The 26,004-nt window shown below is 37.0% G+C and overlaps 2 protein-coding genes across 2 annotated transcripts; both read left to right on the forward strand.

Annotated features, from left to right (window-relative positions):
- Positions 1-53: 53 nt before the first annotated feature.
- LOC148063588 (nucleolin-like) lies at positions 54-4,312 on the forward strand. The gene is made up of 8 exons (XM_087811083.1): positions 54-135; positions 320-426; positions 748-819; positions 892-1,015; positions 1,084-1,226; positions 2,803-2,911; positions 2,977-3,175; positions 3,823-4,312. The coding sequence occupies exons 2-7, from the start codon at positions 348-350 to the stop codon at positions 3,146-3,148; spliced, it is 699 nt and encodes a 232-aa protein (XP_087667209.1). The 5' UTR covers positions 54-135; positions 320-347; the 3' UTR covers positions 3,149-3,175; positions 3,823-4,312.
- Positions 4,313-5,062: 750 nt separating this feature from the next.
- Positions 5,063-25,974, forward strand: LOC148063589 (polyamine-transporting ATPase 13A3-like). The gene is made up of 33 exons (XM_087811015.1): positions 5,063-5,189; positions 7,759-7,828; positions 9,319-9,492; positions 11,663-11,818; positions 11,886-11,956; positions 12,468-12,551; positions 12,620-12,689; positions 12,758-12,892; positions 12,957-13,029; positions 13,121-13,252; positions 14,416-14,583; positions 14,662-14,819; positions 14,883-15,071; positions 15,374-15,435; positions 15,895-16,045; positions 16,304-16,426; positions 17,626-17,643; positions 17,714-17,864; positions 17,960-18,080; positions 18,453-18,577; positions 18,648-18,799; positions 18,898-19,029; positions 19,118-19,197; positions 19,289-19,331; positions 19,418-19,527; positions 20,758-20,854; positions 20,923-20,995; positions 21,056-21,233; positions 21,311-21,492; positions 22,649-22,737; positions 22,816-22,896; positions 23,047-23,142; positions 23,835-25,974. The coding sequence occupies exons 2-33, from the start codon at positions 7,778-7,780 to the stop codon at positions 24,009-24,011; spliced, it is 3,702 nt and encodes a 1,233-aa protein (XP_087667141.1). The 5' UTR covers positions 5,063-5,189; positions 7,759-7,777; the 3' UTR covers positions 24,012-25,974.
- Positions 25,975-26,004: the final 30 nt, after the last annotated feature.

Raw genomic sequence — 26,004 nt, forward strand, 5'->3', positions numbered from 1 at the left:
CCCCTTATCGGCACCCGTAGCTGAGACTCCTGGGGCGCATGCGCACTGCGCCAGGAACTTCCGGTAGCGTATTGCGTTCTTAGCTTTCCACGTGTGTGACCTGGTGACGAATATACACGTTTGTAACATATTAAGGTATAGTTTTACTTGAGCATCGACGTTTTTCTTTAGCTAACCTTAAATGGCTGCGACCTGATTTATCTGTAACCTTAAATGTATGTTTGCACGTGTTAAAGATTTAAGTAAACACGCTATTAATACACGTTTTATCTATTTAAAAAAAGCGATTCGCATATAAATTCATATTGTACTGTTGCAGACTGACGTTGATCTCTTAAGAAGACATCATGACGGACGACATCGCCACAGAGGACATCACCAAGGAAACACCGATCGAAGTCAAAGACGTCCAAACCAAGAAAAAAAGTAACGTTTACTTGCATTTTAAAAGTATATATTCGTCCGTATTAGGTTTCTGTTAGCCTGTACTGAGCAAGGATAGAAACAATGACGTGTTTAAAAATCCTTCAATAATACAAAAATAAAGTCGCTGTTGTAAACAGTATTTCATGTAAGATGTATAAGGAAAATGGCAAAACCGTAAATGCAACATTTAAAAAACGTTTTGCACAATTAAAAAAACTAATATATTAAAAAAATATATCTGAATAACGGTTCTTCAAGTACACAGAACGTGCTTTCCTCAGTTGTGCAAGTGTAACTGAATATATATTCGTTCTGTTTCAGGGAACCGTAAACGAAAGGAACCATCCAACGTGGAAACTGTCCCTATCAAGAAAACCAAAGTGATCAATGATGGTATTACAACGACACTATTGCAATGAAATTAACAGCCTAGTTCAATTTTAATATGTTGCCTCTTTTTTGTAGGTTTTTGTTTGTACATTGGCAACTTAAACCATCACAACACGTATGAAATGGTAAAGGATTCTTTGGCAAATCACTTGATGAAAAAAAGTCTTCTGGTGCAAGACATCAGACTGGATCGCGCCAGGTAAGTGTTTTGTACGTTAAGATTCCATTGGACTTGTTCTGATCCGAGGCAATGTTTTGATGTTCAAGGAAACATGCGTTTGTGGACCTCGCCTCAGAAATGGATTTGACGAAAGCCTTGACATTAGACGGTGAGACGATTCTGGATAAACCGATGAAGATCGCAAAGGCAAAAGTGAAGACTGTGGAGGTGGTGGCGGAGGAAAAAAATGGTAAATAAAAAAAATATTACCCTCACACACTTAGAATTACCTTAACAACATAAGACATGTTAAGTTAAATAAACGTAACCACTTTTTGGATAATATTTTGGTTAAAAATATGTAATATAATTCTTGGTAGTTTAAATTATAATATACATTATACTCGATTCTTTTGTGAACTTTAAAAGATAGTTTTTTTAAGTCATGTACCTGCTGACATAATTTCCAATAAAAGCTTCATAGTCCATTAACAAATGTAATAACTACAATTTGTTGCCATTGTCTGTGAAGTATTATTAGGTACCAAGCTTGTAACACAAATATTTTGACAAAAATATATTCAAAACCAAAATCAAAATAAGATGACACAGATATTGAAAAATAACATTCAGGTTAAGTTTGATTACCAAGAACACAAAAACAAGAATCATCTAAAAACTCAGTCTCATCCACCCAACTATCTTTTACATGTCTTACCTGCTCTTCAACCATCTTCATCAATCCTCTCCTGAGTCGGTTAAACCTATTTGGCTGCTGATAAGACTGCCTCTCGAACTGCATCCAACCTGGTGTACTCTTATCCTTCAGCATGAACAACGCGTTTGATTATAGCCCAGGAATTCTCAACACCCTGTTCTACTCTGAAGGGGTCAACGATTCTTTACATGGAACATGACTCATTGTTCTTTTTTCTTATTTCCTTTTTTCTCATGAAGGCTGGTGATGACTGTATGTCCAAAATCTTGTGATCAAAACTTTTACTTATGACTTCAGGGAACTTCATTTATGATGTAATGTGAAAAATGATAAACTACAGTATGTTGGTTAAAAGAAGCTTTTGGGGATCACATAACACCTGCACATGCTTCCGGACCAGAGGAGAGAAATCCTTCCAGGCTGTTGCTCCTAAGCTTTGGAACGATCTTCCTCTGTGTTTGATGATCTACTGACTCCTTCAAGAAACATCTCCAGACATTTTTATTTGTTCAGGCTTTTCCTTTATTTTCGGAGACTCCTGTATTGGTCTCGGTGTTGTCTTGACCCTTTAAGCATATATTTTATTGGGTATTGTTTTGATTGTTTAAGCGCTTTGTGACCCTGGTCTGGAAAAGTGCTCCACAAATATAAATGACTTACTTACTTTTATGTTGCTGGTGTTAGTAGTGACTTTATTCTGACACTGAGGGGAGCCAAACTCACTGTTTTCAATCTTCCTCATTGCTAGTTATAAAAGATATGCACTTCTGTCCCTACAATAATAATGTTAAACATCTTGTTTGGCTGTATTTGAATCTCTTTACGATTTGGTGTCATTTGTTGTAGTTAAACTCGAAGTTTGAATTTGCAACATTTTGTGAAATAACTGCCTTTGTAAAGAATGTTTATTTAGACAATTAGCAGCTTTATGGGTGTTACATTGAATGATTGAGATATTCTTAATGCACCTTCATTAGAGGTTAAACGAAATATAATTGTAAGAAAATGAAAAGAGCCTGAACATAACATTCCTCACGACATTCATATCCTCTGATGCAGAACATCTTGTCGGTTGACTCTTAATCTGATGTATCAATCCATGTTTCAGTTTCTCAAAAGACACTCTTCGTATCCGGCCTCAGTGAGAAGACGACTATAGAGACTTTAAAAAAAGTATTCAACTTTTCAGTCAGTGCCAAAATCACCCTGGGCAAACGGTAAGTCACGCCACAGGTGTGTGATTGATCTCGATCTAACTTAGGGTCTCATTTCACTTTCTCAGGTATGGATTTGTGAAGTTTGAGAGTGAAGAACTCTGCAAATTGTCTAAAAAGGAGATGGAGGACTGTGAGATCGACGGGCAAAAAGTGTCGATTGCTTTTGCAAAAGGGCGGGCCAACACAAAAGACTCAACGGCCGCTCTTGCTGGTCCTAAAGCCGACCAGACCGAGTGACGACCGGGAAAAGGCAAAAAAAATGGGGTAATGCTGAAGCGCACTGTTTGAACTTGTGTCGTTGTGTTTGCTGAAGCTGTTTTACCAGGTGTGTTGTCAAGCAGCATCAGTCAGGATCTTTACATGAATTAAACTGTTGTTTTGAAAAGGTTCTGAGGTCGTTTCTGGCCTCTTTAATGCTGCCAAAACACCTCCCAGGAACCTTCTGGTTTCCGAGCAACAGCTAGAAGTCCAAATAACACCCCTGACTTGTACTTTTTGGCCTTGGGAACAAAGTTTGTAAGAAATAGTATCAAACTAACACAGTTAAAACGAGAAAAGCAAGAGGACTATCCGCAAAGTTGACATTATGTAGTCGTAACATTTTAACCTTCAGTTGTTTCACTCTTAAGCACACACAGCCTGAAGCCTTGATGTATTAATCTTTAGAAAAACAAGGGAAAATGCTTTAAATGTAATCTTTGGTCCATTCTTAAAAATGCCTTTAAATAATAATTTAATAATGGGATTTTATTTTTGTTTTCTGTGACAGCAGCAGGAGTTTGTCCTACTTGATTTTATATATTTTATTTAATTTTTTTTAAATTTAGATATAATATATTATAATATGCTGAATAAGTTCTGCCTCCATCTACACTGTATATGTATAAGTGAAATTTATGTTTTCCTTCCAGGACCAAAGACTCCAAAAGTGAAAGATGGAGAAGAGAAATCCCGATTGTTTGCCAAATATAAAAGTCATCATCTGAAGATAAATGTATTTTTTAGAACAACATTTTGGTATGTTTTGAATGTGTTTCTGTGTCTAGTGTTCATTTTGTTAAAAAAACAATATTATGAATTTGCCAAAAGTTATTAAACATGAGGTCAAAGAAGACACTACCATGGAAGGTGTTTAAGAGAAAAAATAAAGTTGACAGATTTTGAGAAAGCATTCATAAGTTTAATATTTATCTTTGAATGATTGATCAGTAAGTAAGTATGGGTAAGTGATTTGTGTATTTATATAGCGCTTTTCCAGACCAGGGCCACAAACGCTTAAACAATCAAAACAATACTTAATAAAATATAAACTTAAAAGCTCAAGATAACATCGAGAAACGACACAGGAGTTCCAGAGAATCAAGGAAAATCCTGCACAAATAAAAATGTCATAAGATGTTTCTTGAAAGAGTCGGTAGATCCATCAAACACAGAGGGAGAGGAACATAACATAGTAACAAATACTCAATTGCTTAAGATCTAAGGTAAGGTAAAACTTTATTGAAATTTTTTTTATCCAATAGCCACAGAAAATACAGCAATTTTTCATTAAAAAATAAATCAAAATAAAATATGAACAAGAACATAAAGAGAAAGAACAAGATAACACAATCTAAGTCTAAAGATAAAGAACATAAAAAACAAACAAAGACTAACATAGAACAGAACATCCAGATACTTTCACTCGACTCCTGCCCCCGAACCCAGAAAATTCTGAAAATTCATCTTGCAAGGGTTTGAGTGAAAGAAGTTAAGAACATATGTATTTGTAATAGTCTAAACATTATTAATATTAAACGTTTGAAACTATAGTTATATTTTTCCATCAAATGGACCGACATTGTTACGGATTACAAAACTACACGTTAATCTCGCTTGAAGAGCCAATTTTTAATCCTAATTTCATCGCTTTTTCACAAAAAAAAAGAAGTTGAAATGGGGAAAGTAAAAGTTGGAGCTCCACCGCGCAGCTGCAGTAGCAACACGCGGGTCGACAATGCGCCGAGTGAGCTGTGGAGTGAGTGAGTGAGTGAGTGTCCCCCCGATGACCTCACATCCGGTTTGACTTACAACTTCCTCCTGTGTGGACCGGTTTGGGACGGTCGGAACTGAGCGGCGGGTCCGATGAGAGGCGGCGTGTCTGTGCTCACACACACGCACGCTGGTGTCTGTGCTCACACACACACACACACACACACACACGCGCGGCCCCGCAGGCTCTGCTCCCGCCACACGCGCACAGAGGAGACTCTCCCGCGGATCGAGCTGCGACGTGTGGGTAAGAAAAAGTTTGTGCAACGTGTTTTTTTTTTTTCTTCTGCTCTCACTTCTACATCCTCGGCTCTGGAGAAGTTCATCTCGAGCCACTGTGGATGTGGCGGATCAAGTTTCAAGTGTTTGGAAACCATCTGATGCTTTAATACACTTTAAAGAGCATTAGAAAGTATTTAAAAAGTAGTTTCCGTTATATTGGTCATGAATTCCACTGTGTTCGACTCCTTATAATCCAGTCTAACTACATGTTGCGTAAAACCAATAGAAAAAGTTGATTTTCTGGAGACTTTAACTTCTATATTTGTTAATAATCATGTGTTTATAGTTGTGTATATGCTCGAGCAAACTTGCATAGTAACCACTATTTTTTAAATGTTTTATATGAAATGCTACAGAAAAAAACGTGTCGATAAAACTTACAATAAATAATGTTACAACTGTTTTAAGCCCATGACTGTAAAGAAATTCGTTTTAAATATGCAAAAAAACAACAACTATACAGGAGTATGGAGAAAACCCATAGAAATGCAACACATCTGCCAAAAAACGTTAGTCTTGCATCATTGCTCTGACATCTAAAATAACTTTGATTCAGTTTAACCCGGTTTAAAATAATACACTCCTATTTTTTTTAAGATGTCTTGATGATTTAAAGTCATTACTTATGTCAAGGAGTGACAGGATTAAGTTGTCAATGTCAATGTATGTCATCCTTGCCTTGTTAGACATTTGCCTGTCTGCGATTAGATTTTTGTGGTGTTCTGATTTAGAGTTTGGAAGGTTTCGTCTTCACTTCTAGGGTCTTTAAGTTACTCATTTTGAGACCAGAGTTTGCAGAAGATTCCAAATCTGTCTTTGTAATAACAGCATAATAATAATAATGTAATAGCAACATACAATTACATTTCTAAGTAAACTAACTTCCATGTGACTTTGCTGTTGATTTTAAATGACTTTACACTAGTATTGTCAACGTTTACTATTTTCTTTCCTAGACGTGGGCTTGTAACGGCCTCGTATATATATATATATAATCACTACCTACCTACTTACCTTCTTACTACAGGTTTCTGTATCAATTTATACACCTCCTAATACCATTAATGCAAAGCCCTTCCAGTAGTTATAAGACAAAAAAAAGAGAAGTTATTTTTGTGGACCTACTTCAAACATGTACTAAATTATTGTAATTATTGTAATTGTAAGGTGCACTTAAAATCCTTTCATTTGATCAAAAATCAAGCTTTATGGTCAAGCTGGTATTACTTATTGACCTTTAACTGATTTTATGTGGTGCACAGCACTCATAAAACTTTTTAAAAAAAATATGTAAACTACAAAGTTGCACAACGAGTCTACAACAAAGCTGCACTATATTTATTTTGTAACATTTTAAACCCAATATACCATCAAAACTTGTTATAATTAACATACAATTGTTGTAATTACATATCTTTAACAATCATATTTTTAACTGGGAACTTGCTTTTTGCTCTAAGGCGACACATTTAAAAAAAACAACACAAAAAACGCCATTGATATTGTATTTTTATAAAGTTTTTGGAAGTTTCCTTGGAGGAGGTATGACACGTCTCATTGCTTCCATAGTTTTTCGGAAAAGGTTACCAGAACCTGTGCACACCTGTGCCTTGTATGTTCTCAACGGGCACTCCGGTTTCCTCCCACAGAACAAAAACATTCAATTCAAAGACATATTTTAATCTATTATACATGGCGACTTGTTCAGGGCGCCTCTCGCCCTAATCAGCTGGGACAGGCTCAGTCTCCCTGCCACCCCAATAAGGAGGAAAATTAATGACGTTTTTCCATTCATTGTTTCAGCCCTGCTTGGAAAACCAACAGTTATCTCTGAGATAAGTCATTGGCACTAAATGCCGCCCTCATAAATCACTTTAGATAAAAATGTTACGTATAAACTGCCTTCATACAGTATATGCTTCAAACTAACATGTGATCCGTTGGTGATCTAGCCTCTTTTCTGCTGCTAATTTGTTAGCATTCATAGAATTCTTGTCCAAAGTGCCGACTTTTTTATTGTCCGTGTGGACAAATAAAAAATAATAATTAAATAAAAATGTTTTTTTTAAGGTTTAACTACATATATTCTTCTCTATTTCAACATCGAATTGAGTTGTAACTCGCATACATTCCGATGCAGCAAAATAAAAATATCCGGTTGCATTCATGATTGATAGGCTTGTAATATGGAAACATGTGAGAGATGAGAGTTACAAATCAATTATTAACATTTCTTGACCCGTCTTTTGCTTTGAAAGTCATAAAAACCAATCCGTCGTGCCATTGACTAAGATCTGGGTTGCAACAGTTTTCTCTTGGTTGATGATTTTCTTCCCGGATAAGAACTTGTAAGACGCCGCTGTTTATGTTGAGAGTGTGTCCAGTTTTTGTTGTCGCGAGAAATCCCCGGAGACGATCTTCACACATACTGTAGGCGCGTGGATTTGACGTCCATGTTAATGCTTCGGTCAAGACGCACCACGACCGTCTTTTTGTGGATCTGATTCTCAGGTTTTTTCTTCTTCTACTTGCAGTTGATGGGATTGTGACAAGATGAAGAACGATGAGGGCAAGATCCTCAACCAAGGCCTGGAGGATGAGATGGTAAGTGTTTTTATTTAAATAAAACCAAACATTCTTTTCAACCCAGAGGTGAACTTTGTAATGACTGGGGTGTGATCTGTTTGTAATGTTTTAGATAAGTGTTCATTGATTCCCATGGGGAAATTTAAACCTCAACAAAGAAACAAAAATGAATAGAAAACTCTTCAGTATTGAATTTACTTTAAAAGGAAAATTACTTTAATTATTTTTTTCTAAGTGCTCTGGTTAGTTTAAAAAACATGTTGAGCACAATATAGTTTTGTAATTTACCTAATAAATCTTTACAAATTTAGTAAAAACCATAAAAACATGAGGAAAGTTATTGAAGGTCGAAGTCAAATACTGTATCAAACCCTCAAACTTAATATTGATTAAAACAGTTGTGTTGTAACTCAGTCTGAAGGCTAAAAAGAAATAAAAACCCTTATCTAAAAAAACAAGTATTTTTAAATGAACAATGTAGTCTAATGTTGTTTCATAGTTCTGGTCTTATTCAATGTCACCGGCTCAATCATAATAACCTCTGCAATAACAATATTTAACCACACCTTCTATGAAGGTCTTGTTTATAATGCAATACAAGCACATGATATCACTTTGATACGGCTTTATAATTATGGTGGTTTATAGTCATGTTTGGCAACTTATGATAAGCTTTATAAAGTATCATTCGGGAATGCTGCTTTGTAATTACGGTGTAGTTACAAATTACTTAATATTACATCCTGGAAATATGCTGAAATTAACCAAATTCAGTGTTGTTTCTTATTAAAAAGCAATTAGTAATTACAATTTATAAAAAAAATAAATGTTCAAATGAACTGAATTCAGTATTTGTAATGACAATGAAACAGTGTTTACTTAAATAAAACTTCATAAAACTTCTAAGTCGACATACATGATATTAAACCGTCACAGTAAGGTTAGGTAAGGTACAACTTTATTGATCCCTCAGGAGTCCCTCAGTGTCATCTTTACAACCTATAAATGCTTATAAAGTTTACAAATGTGTTTTGTTATGCGTTTCGAAAAGGCATCGGCCTTTCATATCAAAAAATACTATATCTAAATGATGAACTGAGAAATTATTATATCTCTTTTTTTTTTATTGTCATGATGACAGTTGATGATGGTATTTATTCTTCTTCTAAACTCAAATATTGACTTCCCTACAGTAGTAAGTGGTAAAACTGATTTGTTGACTTGTGTTTTTTTGGGTTCAGGTGTTGCATTATAAATGTGTTTTGACTATTGTTGGCTCTGTGAGTGCATTTCTAGTAAGAAAGATACATTTATTTGTATTTTTTGTCCAATAATTGTCATCCATGATCTGTTAAAACCAGAGATCACCCACCTCACCCTCTCCATGATGCTGCAAAAGAATTAAAACAACTCTTAACTTGCAACTTCTAAACAATAATTGTTAACTAAATGATGGAGTTTGTCGGTTCATCTGTGCAGATCCCCAATTCTAAACGTTGTCTCTGTAGGAGGTTTGGGGATACCGTCCATGTCTGTGGAAGAGGATCCTGGTGGGCGTGGGTGTCGTCTGCTCCGGGGGTCTCCTTCTCCTGCTGCTCTACTGGCTTCCCGAGTGGGGCGTGAAAGGAACCTGCAGCAGAACCTCACTGAAGGAGGCCCACACTGTTCTTCTGCGCAGCACGGTCAGTCCAACTGGTTCTTCTACTGTATCAGGAGTGAACAAACACTGGTATAAATGATGGTTTCCCTTCTTAAGATGTTATTTTTTTTAAATCATTTAATTATTTAAAAGAATGAAATGAGAAATATTGGTTAATCAAAAGTTTTATTATGTTAAATCTTTGTGAAAAAGCTAGTTATCTGGCTTTAGAAAACAACCTTGCCAATTGCCTCTCAGTGCTCTGGCAACCGTGCAGCATTTTTGGCTTTAAAAGTGTCTGCTGGTAATTCTTGGCACTTCACTGTGGCAGCCTCTGTTAACGGTTTTACTTCAGTTCCACTCACGATTAATACCTTATCACAGTTTTCATGTGCCTTTTTCTTCCTTTATTTAGGTTATTTTCTTTGATTTTTGATCAAGTCATACATTATTTTCTACTGCAATCATACAGTCTTTAAAGAGATTGATATTCAGCCGATAGAAGAATCGTTGTTATTATTTCTGCCCCATTATATTTCTATATTTACTTTAAACTTAACGGTTTTCTTTGTTGATGTAACTATTTCCGTTAATGTCGATGCTTCACAACGTTGTTAAACAAACTCAATCAGCCTTTTAGGATTACGAAACAATGTTTTTTGGTGCTAAAAAGGGTGCTTGACTAATGGTGAATAGAATTGGTGTCAAACTGGTTCCAAAGTTCCAAGGGTCATGTCTGGTTCATGACATCATCGTTAAGCTTTCCCAATGCTACATTCTACAGTTCTGCATTTAACTTGCTATTGATTACTGTGTTTTTCCACATGTTGACAAACTCACGCCCGATTATTTTTAACTCAAAGCATATAAAATCACTTTAAATGAGATGTAAGGATGTATATCAGTGCCATCACATAATGGTTTAATTATTTTTAATTCCTACTTTATTTTTCTTTTAATAATCAAATGTAATAGTTTCTATATTGGAAGGTTGAATTGGTTTTTATTTAATAATTGAATTCAATAATTCTGATATTATCAAACTAAATTACATTTTGCTTTAAAGATTTAGTTTGAAATTCTTATTCTGATCCTTTTAAAATGCATTTTCAAAATTCAATATAGTTTTTATTCATTGCCTATTAAATTCAATATGTACTAAATGTTTTGCTTTAAATTCAATATAATGTTGGCAAACACGCTCTTACGGGATGATCTAAGAATATGATTACTGTTTAAATCCTTTAAAAGCAGGAACCACAGATGAATGTGAGACACTTCCTCAGGAAAGAACCTAAATTGACGCACCAGCGGTTCTATGTTGTCACGTGATCGTAGCATGATTGGCAGAAAGTTCAAGTAGCTCGGTACTCTTTTTGGTATTGTTTGGTGGCACTTTTATACCCTCTTTATATATTGTACTTGGAATTAAATACTGAATTTAGAAGGCTGTCAATTTGAAAAAATAGTGAATAAAATGAATAAATAAATTGTTTTATTAAAATTAAAATGTCAAACTGTATGTGTAAAAATTATTATTATAATTTACAAAATATTACAATTAAAATTAATTAATTCAAAAATGAAATTATTCAATAGAAATGAATTCAACCTTTGAATATTCAAATTATTATTTCATTTTTTAAGAATTCAATGTAACAATATGTAAAGCGTTTAATTCAACCATTCAATATCTTCAAGTGAGGGATTTTTGAGGGTCAAAATTTCTTGATCCTGGTAAGTAAATAAGTAATAGTTATTTGTAAAGCGCCTTTCTAGACCAGGGTCACAAAGCGCTTTAACAATCAAAAACAATAATAATGCTTTTAAAAGGTGAAAACACATAATGGGATCTGAATCTTTCCGGACAGCCTGTTGTACACAATGATAAAGTGATTTCCAGTTACTTCTGCACTAAAATTTAATGACATAAATAAACATGTGGGCGTGTATTGTGTATTGGCCCAAATGTTGTTACTCATTAAGGATTTATTGGCATACCTGGAAGTTATTGATCACACGCCCACATCGTGGAAGACTTTGAGCCCTTTTTACGTGTTAACTCACTCAGATAATTGCCAGTATCAGCAGTTTTTTTTATTTACATAATGTCTTTTATTTATAGGAAAGAGAATAAATATTTCTTCCTGATCTTAAACGTAAGGCTTGAGGATTGAATAAATTAATACAACTTTGTGAGGACTGTGTTGCAGGATGAGTTCAAGCGATGGTTCCGGACTAAGGTTGTGGTGATGTTGGCTCCGGGTCCAACTCCGTTCGACAGAGCTGACGTGAAAACGGCGCCACAGATACAAAATGGAGACGCGGATATAACGTCTGCACATAAAAAATTCAACCAGACTCTTAAGGTAATTCAAATTGAATAATTAAAACTTTCTAATATCTTTTTTTTCTAACCATTTTCTTCCTTTTTAGATTCGGCACTTCACTCTCCACAGCACAAGCTACTACTGGAACGACGTAGCACAAACCTTTGAAATACATAAGTAAGATTCCTAAACTACACGTTAAATAAATGGGCTTTAAGCTCTTAGGATTAAAGAAAACTACTTGAGGCATTTAAAATTCACAATACAGTTATTTGAAGCAAATAATAAAGTTTGCAAGCTAACCAGCTAACGTTGCTAGCTGCTAAGTAGCTATCCAGCTAGCATGGCTAATCTGGCTAGCTGCAATAAAGAGCCAGTAGCTGGATTATTTATAAATATGAAAGATGTTTAAGCATTAAAATGTGCTTAAACATCTTAAAACTTTAATGTTTGTCTTCAGTTCTTCAGTCTTCAGATCAGTATTAATAATATTTACTTAAACGTATTGACTTGAGTCACATTTGATGGTAAATAAAGATGAGATAATGTGCCGTAGTATCATCACATTGAATTAAATTCCAGGTTAAATGTATAAACATGTTCATATAAGGAGTAATAATATGTATTTGTGCATAATTTAACATACATGCTGCAAAATCAAGGGAAAATAAACGTGTGACCTTTCTAGAGGCTTGGAGGATTTGAAGGCTACGTGTGCAACCCTTCACTCGGATCACAGTGCTGGACTCTTCAAGACGGTCCAGGACTTCAGGTGCGTGTTTGACTCCCTCCCTGATGATGATCCGTTGTTTCTAAATCTCTTTGTATCCGTGCACACAGACGCTTGTTCTTCGGCGAGAATGAGATCGCAGTCAGAGTTCCATCGTTATTCAAGCTCCTTATAAAAGAGGTAAATATGTCGAGTTCTTACCTTCTTTCATCTGATACGACCCACGCTTGTTGTCTTCCTTCCATCAGGTGCTGAATCCGTTCTACATATTCCAGCTCTTCAGTGTGATCCTGTGGAGTTTCGAGGACTATTACTACTACGCCTCGGCTATAGTTCTCATGTCGGCCATCTCTATAGTGACGTCACTCTACACCATTAAGAAGGTGAGTGTTGCAGGTCAGACGGAAGCTTCAGGTGTTGACGACGCTTCCTTCTATTTTCCTCCAGCAATATGTGATGCTTCACGACATGGTGGCCACACACAGCATCGTGCAGGTGTCGGTCTGCCGGGGAGACAAAGGCAAAACTCTTTTAATATTTTTTAATTTAATATTAATTTTTTATTTACATTTTTATTTGAAATGATCTCCTGCTATTTATGTTGGTCGTAGATTTTGAACAAGCCATGTCGACGGAGCTGGTGCCTGGTGATGTCATCGTCATCCCGGCGAACGGCCTGATCATGCCCTGTGACGCTGCACTGATCTGTGGAACCTGCATAGTCAACGAGAGCATGCTGACGGGCGAGTGCTCCTATATTCCTAGTCATTTTCCATGAGATTGCTTTTTAAATAAGCACACATTTTAATGTCTTCTCAAAAGATATTTACTTTGCTCCGAATGTTGCATCGTTTTTATTTTCATTTTTGACACTTTTTAAAAGATTTAAAATGTCGAATCAGAAAGAGAATCGAGACGTTGTCTTCTGTCAGCTTAACATCAAACTGCTTGAATTATCATAATTAATTAAAATGGAAATTATTACATTTATTATTGATTAAGTTTGATTGGTTTTCTTTCACATAATTGCCTGAAAATTGGAATCATAATGGGACAATAAATGCCTCTTATATTATATGACCATCATGAGGTACCATTGAGCAAAAATAAAGGAGAGAATAGCCTACATGTAATAGGAACAAAAAATATATATATATATGTAAATAGCCTAATATGATTTTATTGTATTTTATGTAATATTTTCTTCTTTGAGTATAATGTAAAAGCAAATCCTAAAACAAGAGCCTGAAAGTAATATTTAGAGTTAAACGAGTCATGAAAGTACAAAGTAAAATCTAAGTATTTTCATTCTTCTTAACTGCAACCACAAAAAAATAGTGTGTTTGCAGCATTGGCAATAATGGCGAGTCCACAGCATCGATGCCTTCACCTTGGAGGAACTGTTGACACAATCCAGCCACATAAGGTCTAACATAGTCTTGCATCAGGACCCAGGGCCAACCGCATCAGCATATGGTCTCACAAGGGGTCTGAGGATCTCATATTAGCACCTAATGGCAGTCAGGGGTGTCACCAAAGAAATGCCACCCCACACCACTGCCAAACCGGTCGTGCTGGAGGATCTTGCAGGAAGCAGAACGTTCTCCATGGTGTCTCCAGACTCATGTTCTCAATGTGAATCTGTGAAGAGTGCAGGACGCATTCATGCATTCTGGATGAGCTGCACTACCTAAGCCACTTGCGTGGGTTCAAGACTCCGTCTCATGCTACCACTAGAGTGAAAGCACCACCAGTATTCAAAAGCGACAAAAACTTTTTGAGCAGTGTATAATTGCACCATATCTGGTATTTTGTGGCAATAAGTTTTATTGTTTTTTTTAAATCAAATAATAAAAATAATTCCTATCAAAAGGTTTTTAACATTCTGTGTGTGTTATGACCACAGGTGAAAGTGTTCCGGTCACTAAGACCAGTCTACCCAGTGCTGGAGAAGACTCGGTGCAGATATACAACATGGAGGAGCACAAGAGACACACACTGTTCTGTGGCACGCAGGTGATCCAGACCCGCTTCTATGCTGGCGAACTGGTCAAGGCTGTTGTGGTGAGAACTGGTAAGAAAATGAAAAAAGACTCCTTACTCTTAAAGACTATTAACGCTGTTTTTTTATTAATGGTTTCTTTCGTTGCAGGATTCAGCACAGAAAAGGGCCAGCTCGTGCGCTCCATTCTCTACCCAAAACCTACCGACTTTAAGCTTTACCGTGACGCCTATCTGTTCCTGCTGTGTCTGGTGGGCGTGGCAGGGATTGGTTTCATTTACACCATCGTCCTCAGTATCATGAGCAAGGTAACGATCGCTAACATTACTATAGAAACAAGAGGGTCATGTCTGTGTCTCGCTCTCAACCAGGTTCCGGCTAAAACCATCATCATAGAGTCTCTTGACATCATCACCATCACCGTGCCGCCGGCCCTCCCTGCAGCCATGACGGCCGGCATCGTGTACGCGCAGCAGCGCTTGAAGAAAGTGGGCATCTTCTGCATCAGTCCTCAGAGGATCAACATGTGCGGCCAACTCAACGTCGTCTGCTTTGACAAGGTAATGGAACTCTGTGTCAAGTTTGTGCAGCTGTTATAGGCTGTTTCCTGTTTGAATGAATGGAAGAAAAGGGGAAATACATATTAATAAGAAGATGCCAAGGAATGATGGCTCAATGGGTGATTTTATGACCGTGAAGGTTCTTAGTTATCCAAGTGGTTCGAAAGCGAGTCAATTCGAATTGAAGAAACTCCTTAAGTGAGAGGTGAAATGTCTTCCTAGAACCCTACACAGTCCAGTTGACTCGCTTTTAAATCACTGTGTTCTGAAAGAAAATGTTATGATTCTGTTTTCCCCTTTAGACAGGGACTTTAACTGAGGACGGTCTGGACCTGTGGGGGATTCAGAGAGCAGAAGCTGGCAGGTAATGATGACTTTTTAATTCTTCTATAGAGAACACGACTGTGTATAATGTGAATATAAATCAAAGAGACTTTTTTTAAATGTATACCTCTGAAGTATGTCAGTATCATCACAATATTAATGATTATTTCAAATGTTGAAACTTGGAAAATGTTGAAATGATATTATTTTTAATGATTAAATGAAAGATTTTCCAAATTAATAATGTTTTAAACTTTAATATTCTTTTTTTCTTTTAAAGAAAAATATTTTTAATTCAATAGAAACATTTTTTATACACACAAAGTTTGATATTCTTTTTCCAATAATCCAAAAAATACAATACCAAAATAATACCAAGCTACTTGATCAAACTTTTAGCCAATGATGGCTTTCAATACAAATAAACAAGTTCCATGTTTCACAGGTATTCTGATGGCACTGATGTACTTTAATAAGTCTGGTTGTGTCTTCATGGCAGCTTTTGTCGTCCTGAGACTGAGGCAGCAAACGAGAATCTGGTGAAGAGCAGATTCGTGGCAGGCATGGCCTCCTGTCATTCCCTCACCAAAATCCAGGGAGAACTGTCAGGAGATCCTTTAGACCTGAAGATGTTCAACGCCACAGGCTGGGTCAGTAACATTCTAACACTTTTTTTTATACCGTGTTGCGATCGCTGACCTTTGACCCACATGGATCAGTCGGTCCATGAATTATGCAGCAGGCTGCTTGTTGACTTGGCAGCGCCTCTGCTCTTCTTGGCTAATATGGTTAAAGTCTGCTACCATGGAGACCAGCGTCATTTCTAAAATCCCTCTGTTACAAAGAGAAAGTGGCTCAGAGTAAATAGACGGGCACATTTGAACACTAATTGATACGTTCATGTTCAGGTCCTGGAGGAGGCCACTGAAGAAGAGACGGCGCTTCACAATCCCATCATGCCCACTGTTGTGCGTCCTCCCAGACACATCCTCCCGGAGGCCAATCAGAACGACCCACACACCGAGAATCTGGTGAACGATATGTTTCTGTTGTTGCATCTTAAGTGTGTTACTACCTATACTGAGATTGTCTTTGACTAAAATGTTTTTTTTAATAGAAACAAACATGTCCTCAAGAGTAAATCGAAGGAGGACTTCCTGTCAAATGTTGATGATGCTACTTCATGACATCATGTAGCAGGAATCTTTATCTTTTTGTTTGTCATTTGTCTCTTGTAGGACAGTAAGAAAATGTTAATACACCTCAAGGGATAATTCCCTTATTTTCTACTCACCCTCATGTCGACTAAGGGCTTTAATTATTTTCAGAGTAATCTGTTCATTTGTAGAGTTCTAGGCAAAAATACAAGTCTACTTTAACAATTGTCAGTTTTCTTCTGCCAAAATGACGCACAAGAAAACATCCAAATACTTGTTCTCGTCTGAAATGTCTTCTTGGTGTCATACCTTGACAAGAGGAATTGTTTTGGAAAAAACTTAAACAAGTCTATGTTTTACGTTTGTTTGTAGCCGAAGCTTAAAGGCTAACATGCTACACAGACAGGAAGTACTCTGGGTAAATATCTTTCTGGCTTTTCAAATTATTTTTATCGTAATTCTTTTATAGTTAATATTTCAAAAAAGTCTGTGTTATATCAAAATTTTTTGTCATTTAAAGTTAGCATTCAAATATTCATTGTTTGTTTAATTTTGTGCTAGTTGGCAGCATTTGTAGCATCCTGCGTAGCTAGAGGAACTAGGAAGATCCCTTTGAATACCGTGGACGAGAGGATACAGTCAGCTCCAGCAGCTTTTAAAGCTGGTGTTTGGAAATATTTGGGTTTAAAAACCAAAATAACATAGTAAGTAAGTAAGTAATTTTTATTTGTATAGCGCTTTTCCAGACCAGGGTCACAAAGCGCTTAAACAATCAAAACAATATTCAATAAAGTATATATTTTAAAGGTCAAGATAAAACTGATGAGACAACAGGAGTTCCAGAAAATCAAGGAAAAGCCTGAACAAATAGAAACGTCTTAAGATGTTACGACTTTTTCAAAAGTCAAGTTCCCGACCAATACTTCAAATATAAAGTAAACTTGTTTCTATAGTATTGCGATAGTACTTAAAGTATCGTATCGCCACATTCTTGCCAAAACACACCCCTAGTCTTATCACATGTTTAAATGTTTATTTTGTGTGTCTTACCTCATTCTTTTTTTTTTGAGCAGGAGCTGTCGGCATTATCAGTAAGTATACGTTTCTTGTTATTTATTCTTTATTATTTTTAAATTCACAAGATTTTTCTCTCTTCTTTAGTCCTTCGAGATCGGAATAGTGCGCCAGTTCCCATTCTCCTCCACGCTGCAGAGGATGAGTGTCGTGGTCAGGAAATTGGGGGAGAAGCACATGGACGCCTACTTGAAAGGGGCACCAGAGGTGGTGGCCGGTCTCTGTGCCCCACAGACGGGTCAGAACCTCTCATTGTTCCTGATTTTAATCCACATCGATGTCAGTTTGTAGGGTTCCTTACTCACTTTACAATCTTTACTTTGACTCTTGCAGTCCCGCAGGATTTCACAGAGATTCTGGAGACTTACACCAAGCAGGGTTTCCGGGTCATAGCTTTGGCTCATCGCCAGCTGGAGTCTAAACTCTCTTGGCACAAAGTCCAGAGTCTGAGCAGGTGCGACTCCCTCTTGCTCAAGAGCAGAATGTGTTAGAACAATATTTGTTGTGTAATAAAACTTTGTGTATAGGATTCTGCTCCTTAATTGCAACTACTTGAAATGTATTTCTCATAATACTTGCAATATGTCTATATATTAGTTACCAAAACTAATTTTATATATGCTAAACTCTACTATTTCCGACTGTATTAGTTGTTTATTTTTTGTTTTCTATTTGATTTAAGATTTTAATAATCAAGCATATTTTAAATTAATTAAATATTGAAACATATTTAAAAAGAAAACTTTGTTTTATAAATATACCTGATTATTACTCAAAATAATAATTGATGTTATTGTACTTATTTGTGAATCTACTTGTATTTCAGAGATGTCATAGAGAACAACATGGAGTTCCTGGGCTTGATGGTCATGCAGAACAAGATAAAAAAAGAGACGGCAGACGTTCTGGTAGATCTTCGACAAGCTAAGATTCGGACTCTGATGGTCACAGGTAGAATAAATCCATTCGTTATTGTCAGATCTGTGCTAATTCTTCCTCGGATCGCGTGCTTTCTTTTCAGGTGATAACATGTTGACGGCGATATCGGTGGCTCGAGACTGTGGGATGGTTCTTCCTCACGAGACGGTCATAATCGCAGACGCTGCTCCGGCAAAGGAAGACAGTCCTGCGAGTGTCACATGGAATTATACTGAGGATGTGAAGGATTCTGAGGTAAGATGTTCCTCTATTTCTGTATACATTTCTATTTAAGTTTGTAAAGTTGAACAGAAAAAACTAATTATGACTTCTGATCATGATAAAATCCTCAGACCGTCCAGATTAACTTCGAGGACGGCGAGTTTGACCATCAGATCACACAGACTGACCAAAGCTACCATTTCGCCGTGAGCGGTCGATCCTTCGCTGTTATTACTGAGCACTTCCCTCATCTGGTCCCAAAGGTGTGAAGATCTAAATCTTGACTATAACTAGTCTTTCTTGATGGATTGTTGGTGTAATACTATGCTTCTCCACCTGGGGGCGTTGCAGCTTCTCTTAAGTGCGACCATATTCGCCAGAATGTCTCCAGACCAGAAGACTCAATTGGTGGAGTCTCTTCAAAACATCGAGTAAGATCATTAAAAGTTCAATTGATATATTAATTTAAACAAAATTTGAAGTTCTCATTTTTATTTTTCAACCTTTTTTTCCAACTGCTAGTTACATCGTGGGGATGTGCGGTGATGGTGCAAATGACTGTGGAGTAAGTTTACTAGACTCAGAGATTAGTTGAAATTTAGAAATAGTCTGAGATGTTATTTTATTTGTATATTTTCTCTCCTCACTCAGGCGCTGAAGAGAGCTCACAGCGGTATTTCTCTGTCTGAGCTGGAGGCCTCAGTTGCTTCTCCTTTTACCTCCTCAGTCTCCAACATCTCATGTGTTCCCAACCTCATCAGGTACCTCAGCCAGTGATGGAGAATATTTCCCTTTGTTCACGTTCAATAATAACTGTTCAAATGGTTTTACATATTTATTGTAAGTTATTTTTTATTTATTTATATATTTATTTTATATATTATTTCATTGTATATTTTGCACATTTTTTTCAAATGTATTTATTAATATTGTTCTATGTAAAATATCCTATTTTTTATTGTGTGCTGACTTGACATTGAGACCAAATCTGTTCAATCAGAAAAATACTTGATACATGAATCATTAAAAAGGTTATTACTTGCTACATATTTTATGCTGTTTCAATTTCAAAATTGCTTCGAAGATTTCAAAAATCACATAATGTTGTCATTTTCAACTTTTATTATGCAATATCAAAATGTCTACCAAAAAAAATGTATCAGGATATAAATAATGGATTTAAAAGATTCTATTTTTTTGGTGTCTCGCCTGCAGTTAATACAAAACTCTGCAGCGAGAATTCTGACCTGCTCTAGTAGAAGAACTCGCATTTCTCCGATCCTTAAAACTCTTCACTGGCTGCTAGTTTCTTTCAGGAACAATTTAAAAATTCTGGTTCTTACTTTCAGATCTATTCATGTTCAGACTCCTCCTTACATCAGTGATCTGATCCAGCCTTACACCCCAGCTCGGGCTCTGAGGTCTGTGGATCAGAATCTACTGATGTTTCCACACACACACTACCTGACCAGAGGAGAGAAATCCTTCCAGACTGTTGCTCCTAAGCTTTGGAACGATCTTCCTCTCCCTCTGTGTTTGATGATCTACTGACTCCTTCAAGTCTTACTTACTATTTTCTATACTGTAACTAAGGTTAAATGCTTGTTTTTCTGTTATTAATTATGATAAAAATAACTTTAGTTTAATTAATCAGCATCTGGATTGATTATACTGTAGCTTGTCAGCATATCTTACCTCCAAAATTCTTCAATTATGACTAATAATTACTTTATTACCATGTAAATATCCATTTATATACGATAGACCAAGAGAGCTTATTTTTCTTCCTTAAGCATTTTCCCATCAGGCTATTCCATCAACTGCTGGAGTGCATTGTGGGACCTGTAGTGTTGGTTGTGATTTTTTTCTTAGCAGGACATTATTAAATATGTTTTATTTAATTAATAATAATTCGATGGAGTCGATCAATGAGCCTTCACTAAGCCTAGCCTTTTAAATTGTTTCACTGAATGTTTTTAAATCTTCTGCAGGGAGGGTCGTGCTGCTCTCATCACATCGTTCTGTGTCTTCAAGTTCATGGCTCTGTACAGCATCATCCAGTACCTCAGCGTCACGCTCCTCTACTCTGTAAATCAGTTTTTTATAATATGCCACTTTCAGTGCTGTTGTCGTGACTCCTGGTCCTTTTCTTGTAGATCCTCAGCAACTTGGGAGACTTTCAGTTCCTCTTCATTGACATCGCCATCATCCTGATCATCGCCTTCACAAGTGAGTGGAGAAGATCCATTTCCTCTGTTGTTTCTTCAACTCAACGCTTTTCACCTTCAGTGAGTCTGAACCCAGCATGGAAGAAGCTTGTGCCCAGTCGCCCTCCGTCCAGTCTCATCTCTGGGCAGCTGCTCTGCTCGGTTCTGACCCAGATACTCACCTGCCTGGCCTTCCAGGTGGCGTCCTTCCTTCTGGTGAAGCAGCAGAGCTGGTATGAGGTTTGGACGCCTCAGTCAGAGTGAGTGGAAACTCATATCCACCAATTTTATTCAAAGTAAAATCATGACTCCAGCCTCCTCTCTCTCTCTCCTGCAGTGCCTGTAACGTGTCCGCCTCCCTCCAGAGCAGCAGCCCGAATATAACTTCACCCGTCAACCACAAAAACATCAAGAACTACGAGAACACCACGCTCTTCTACGTCTCGTCCTTCCAGTATCTGGCCGTGGCCATCGTCTTCTCCAAAGGAAAGCCCTTCAGACAACCCAGTTACAAAAACTGTACGTTTCCGCCTCTTCCACTGCTACATAAGTCCCATAATGCACTGCAGCTGAAGAAATTAAAGAAGCCTAAATATTGGTTATTGTTGAGCTTCAAAAGTATATAATTTGACGTTGTTTTAGAAACTTAAAATTAACATTGTGTGGTAACATTCTTAATACTGTATACAGGGTCCCTCTATTTTCCAAGGTATATGGCCTTAAACCCTCATGCATTAAAATAAATCCACAAAATAGTAACCATTCCTTTTGCGCTTGTTTTAAATTAACAACATTTAATTCAGATTGCAAACTCATCACTGTATGAGGTGCCATCGCTCTCAACAAACCTCTCAGTAACAGTGAGGTGAACAGCTCCCATAATGCTCTGCCGCCCAGCCGACTAATCAGATGTCCCTTTTGACATGGCAACATGGACGTTTGATTTAAACGCATTGTTGTAGCTTGTAATTAGGCATCACTAGATGAAGCCCCATTTAGAAAAGCATCATGGGAGTTCACTGTTTTATTGGCACCATAAGTAAGGTGGGTGTGGCAGTTAGTGCCTCCAATAACTTCTGTGTATGTGTTGAAATGTATCTGTAGTTTAAATGAATCACTAATTGTAACTGTTAACGGTCGGAGACAAGAAGTTTTGACATTCTTGACTACAGCTTGATACAAAATAGGAAAATATGGCTTGTGCAAAAGTCCACAAGACAGCGGAAGGTGGACCAGTATAGTGTGAGGTACCACTGTACCCCAAAAACTTACGATGAAGAAGGTGAAAGTTTTCAGCTTTAGCTCAATGTTATACTCAATCCGTTGTTAAGCCAATATTTTAACCATCATTGGACGATCCTTCTGCTGTAAATAGATTTTGACCTTGTTGACAGATTCAACATTAACATTTAAATGAACAGTAACTTCTCAAAGGTCACTGCGGAGAAGCAGACTTTTCTGAAGCTACAGTATCACCTTACACTTTCGCGATAGGACCACCCAAAACCTAGACAGTATTCTGTACATTCATGAGTCAGAAAGTGATTATATTTAAGATTACATTCTTGATAGGTGTTGTTGTTTAACATTGGGGTTAATTGTATGTGTTTACCAGGCTAAAGATCTGCATATTAAGTTTTGTCTTGACTTGTGTTGCATCCTTCGTGTCCTGTAGGGCCGTTCATGCTGTCCTGCCTCGGCCTGTACGCCTTCCTCCTGCTCATCATGCTGAATCCTTTCACTGCCGTCGACAACTTCCTGGAGGTGAATCTCCGTCAAGTTGCTACAAGATCCATTGTTTGGTCCGCTAACCTACTGTTAACCTACTGTTCCTCTCCTCAGATCGTGTGCGTCCCTCACGACTGGCGGATCACACTGGTCGTCATCATTCTGATAAACGCCATCATTTGTTTTCTAGTGGAGGTAAGATGAACCCAAACCTTCTCATGATTTGTTTTTATCCTCAATAGCTTTCTAATCAAACCTTGACCCACTCAATCAGTTGTTGATGAAACTGTTGCACATTTCCTGACTGTGGTCGGCTGATTCTGTCGTTGCTGATCAAACCTCTAGCTTTTGATCCTTGACATCATCTTGTGGAGACTAGTTTTCAAAGACAGTCAGGGGGTAAATGGGACCCCCGTCGCCTCCTCCACTAACGCCCTGCAGGTTTGCAAGCTTTTCACTCTTTGATGATTCTTCCTTCATGTAGATATTTAGCCTTCCTGTGATGCTAGCATGGTACTTTTTACATTTAAAAATGGTTGACGGAATCAAAATATATTCTCTTTAAAACTTTAAAACCTTTTTCACTTCAATAAAAGGAATGACTTCAAAACCGTTTTCAGTAGAAAATATATTTTTTAAAGTTTGCCTGAATAAAAAAGGAACATTTCAATAAAAAAAATGGATAAAAGCTTCTTTTTTTTCACTTTGAGTTTGAGATAAAATTGGGTTTCTGCATCCAAACACTTATAAGACAATTAATTAAAAATATATATTTTTTAATTATAAAGAAACTCATCTACCTTTCGACCTTCTTTGCTAGTAGTCGTGTTTCATGATGCACTGCAACAGTAGAAGCATTCTTAAAAAACATTAATCATTAACAATAATTAAGGGATTAAGGGGCAAAGAAAACAAATGAAAAAATCTTAAAAACTAAATGAAGAATTGTATATAATATATATATGTATTATGTGTTTTTGTGTGTTTTACACGTATTGTCACACTTTGTGGAGAGCAGTGCTAATCAATGTGTGTGTGTATATATATATATATATATACATATATATATCTCCTAAAACTGAGCATGAACATCTTGTGCGTCACATGACTAAACCCACTCTTCACATCTTCAGACGGCCAATCAGCTCTGGGCCTCGCGCTGCCTCTCCTGGTTGTTCTGCCGCCGCCGCAAACCACCAAAGGTCAAGTACATGCACTTGGCCCTGAAGCTGCAGGACGCCGCCGACTGGCCGCCGCTTCCCTCCTCCGTCACCTACGCCGACCCGTCTCAGACCTCCGTTGACCTCTGACACGAAACCCCATGGACCAGCGTCCACTGAGGCGACTTGAGACGCCACCACACCTGTCGGGCGTTTGAGCCAATGAACATCCATCCGTAGACGTGAGGTGAAGACACCTTAGGTTTCATCAGCTGCTAGTTTTTAAACAAACACTTCACTGTGAAACATGATTTCATCTCTTTGAAAGGTTAATGGTGGCTTTTAACAACTTCTTCCTGTGGAAGAGAGAGGCAGTTTTAACATTTTTATTTGTTTCCAAGGTGCTACAATGAACTCAAACATTATCAAATGCTTTCACTTCTGCTTCCTTAGCTTTGCTTAAAGTCACATTGTATTAACAGGTTATTGCCTTCATTTGACTTTAAGATGATTTAAGGTTAAGGTTCACATTCTTACTCAATTTGAAATATGATACTTTACTTAAACTGAGACACAAACCAAACGATAAAGAATGAAACTAATTAAAGAAGTTAAGAAACATATCAAATGCAAGGGCCGTGGGCCAAATCCGTCCAACAAGCTCATCTTATGTGGTCAACAAGATCTTTAAATATAGACTTCAGTTTACAAGTTTTGCTCTTTGACGTAATGTTAACATTAAGGGGGGTCAACGTCTACACATTAAACGGGTGCATGGATATCGAATCTTATCCGTTAAGAAAAATACATTTTGTTTTTTATCCTCTTCGTCCATTTCTCACCAATGTATTGCAGAGCTGCCGTTGACCAATAAGGTGTGCATGTTTTGGTCATGTGATGTAAGGTTTAGAGACATGTCGGCTCAAAGCGCTGACACACTTTTTTTTGTGTTGTCAGTACAGAATAAAAGGTTAAATTAAGATAACACACAAAATAAGCAATAGAAAAACAGAACCAAGCACCAAAGCAGCAATTCTGCAGCGCCTTAGATAAGACGATAACAACAATTGTATTCGTACAAAACTGTTTTTTCTACTTATGCAGGGTTTCAAATGTTCATTTGTAAATTGTAAATTACAAAATAATAAAGCGCTTAAACTCAATACTAATTGTGGGTGGTCCTGTAAGGTGATCCCTCAATAAACCAATCTTAGGGTTGATAATGTTGCCTGAAAACTTCAGATAATAAAATAAACGCAGCCACAGCCAGTGTCGCGTCACTTCAAGGTGACTTGGGGACGCGATGTCGACAGTCAACAAGTGGTTCAAATACTTATTGAATTATGTAAATTATTTTTAACGCTGCCTTTAATTAAGTGCCTTTTTGAAGTGAGTTTTTGTGCATATATTTTTGTCGAGTAACTACTGGAATGGCTTTGCTGTAGTGGGATACGCAGGTGTTCGAATGGATACAGAGCCCTCTAGTGGTTATAGAGTGCAACTGTGTGTAAACGCATCAATTACAAGCTTCGACTACACGTGTAGAAAAATTGTAAACGTTAATCTGGCAATTGAAGGAATTACTACTGATTCGTTTACACTGAAATGTTAAAATAAGCCTCCAATACTTTCAGACTAATATTTGTCAGAAAAGTTCCTTTCGTTGACCTTTCGTTCGACAGAACTTGTAATTTCCCTCAGCGTTAGCTCGCCCCCCGTTTAACTTTGGCCATTGACACATGATCTTTGCTTTTTTTATTCACAATACGAGTTTAAGTGATCATTATAAGATAATAACTGTCTTACTAGTCCAACTCGACTTCATCTTTCTGGCTATGAAATCTCCTTTTTCTTCTCCTTTTTTTTGACTTAACATTCCTTTTCTTGCCATTTCAAGATCAGCTGTAAACGTTTGAATTATGTTCAATATTTGCATTAATATTCTGTATATTGTGAACTGATGTTTATTTTAATGTTCGTTCTAATGATGTTGAACTACCACACGTCCGATGATGATCACAGACTAAATGAATTACGCTGCTGTAAAAAAACGATAGATTTGTCCACATTCCATTTTGTAAAGGGAAGTTCCTGGAATTTCATGTGATTTAAAAACAAGTTTATTTTCATGACACTTTTAATA

This window comes from Callionymus lyra, chromosome 16 (genome assembly GCF_982586985.1).
Source record: "Callionymus lyra chromosome 16, fCalLyr1.hap1.1, whole genome shotgun sequence".
NCBI lineage: Eukaryota > Metazoa > Chordata > Actinopteri > Syngnathiformes > Callionymidae > Callionymus > Callionymus lyra.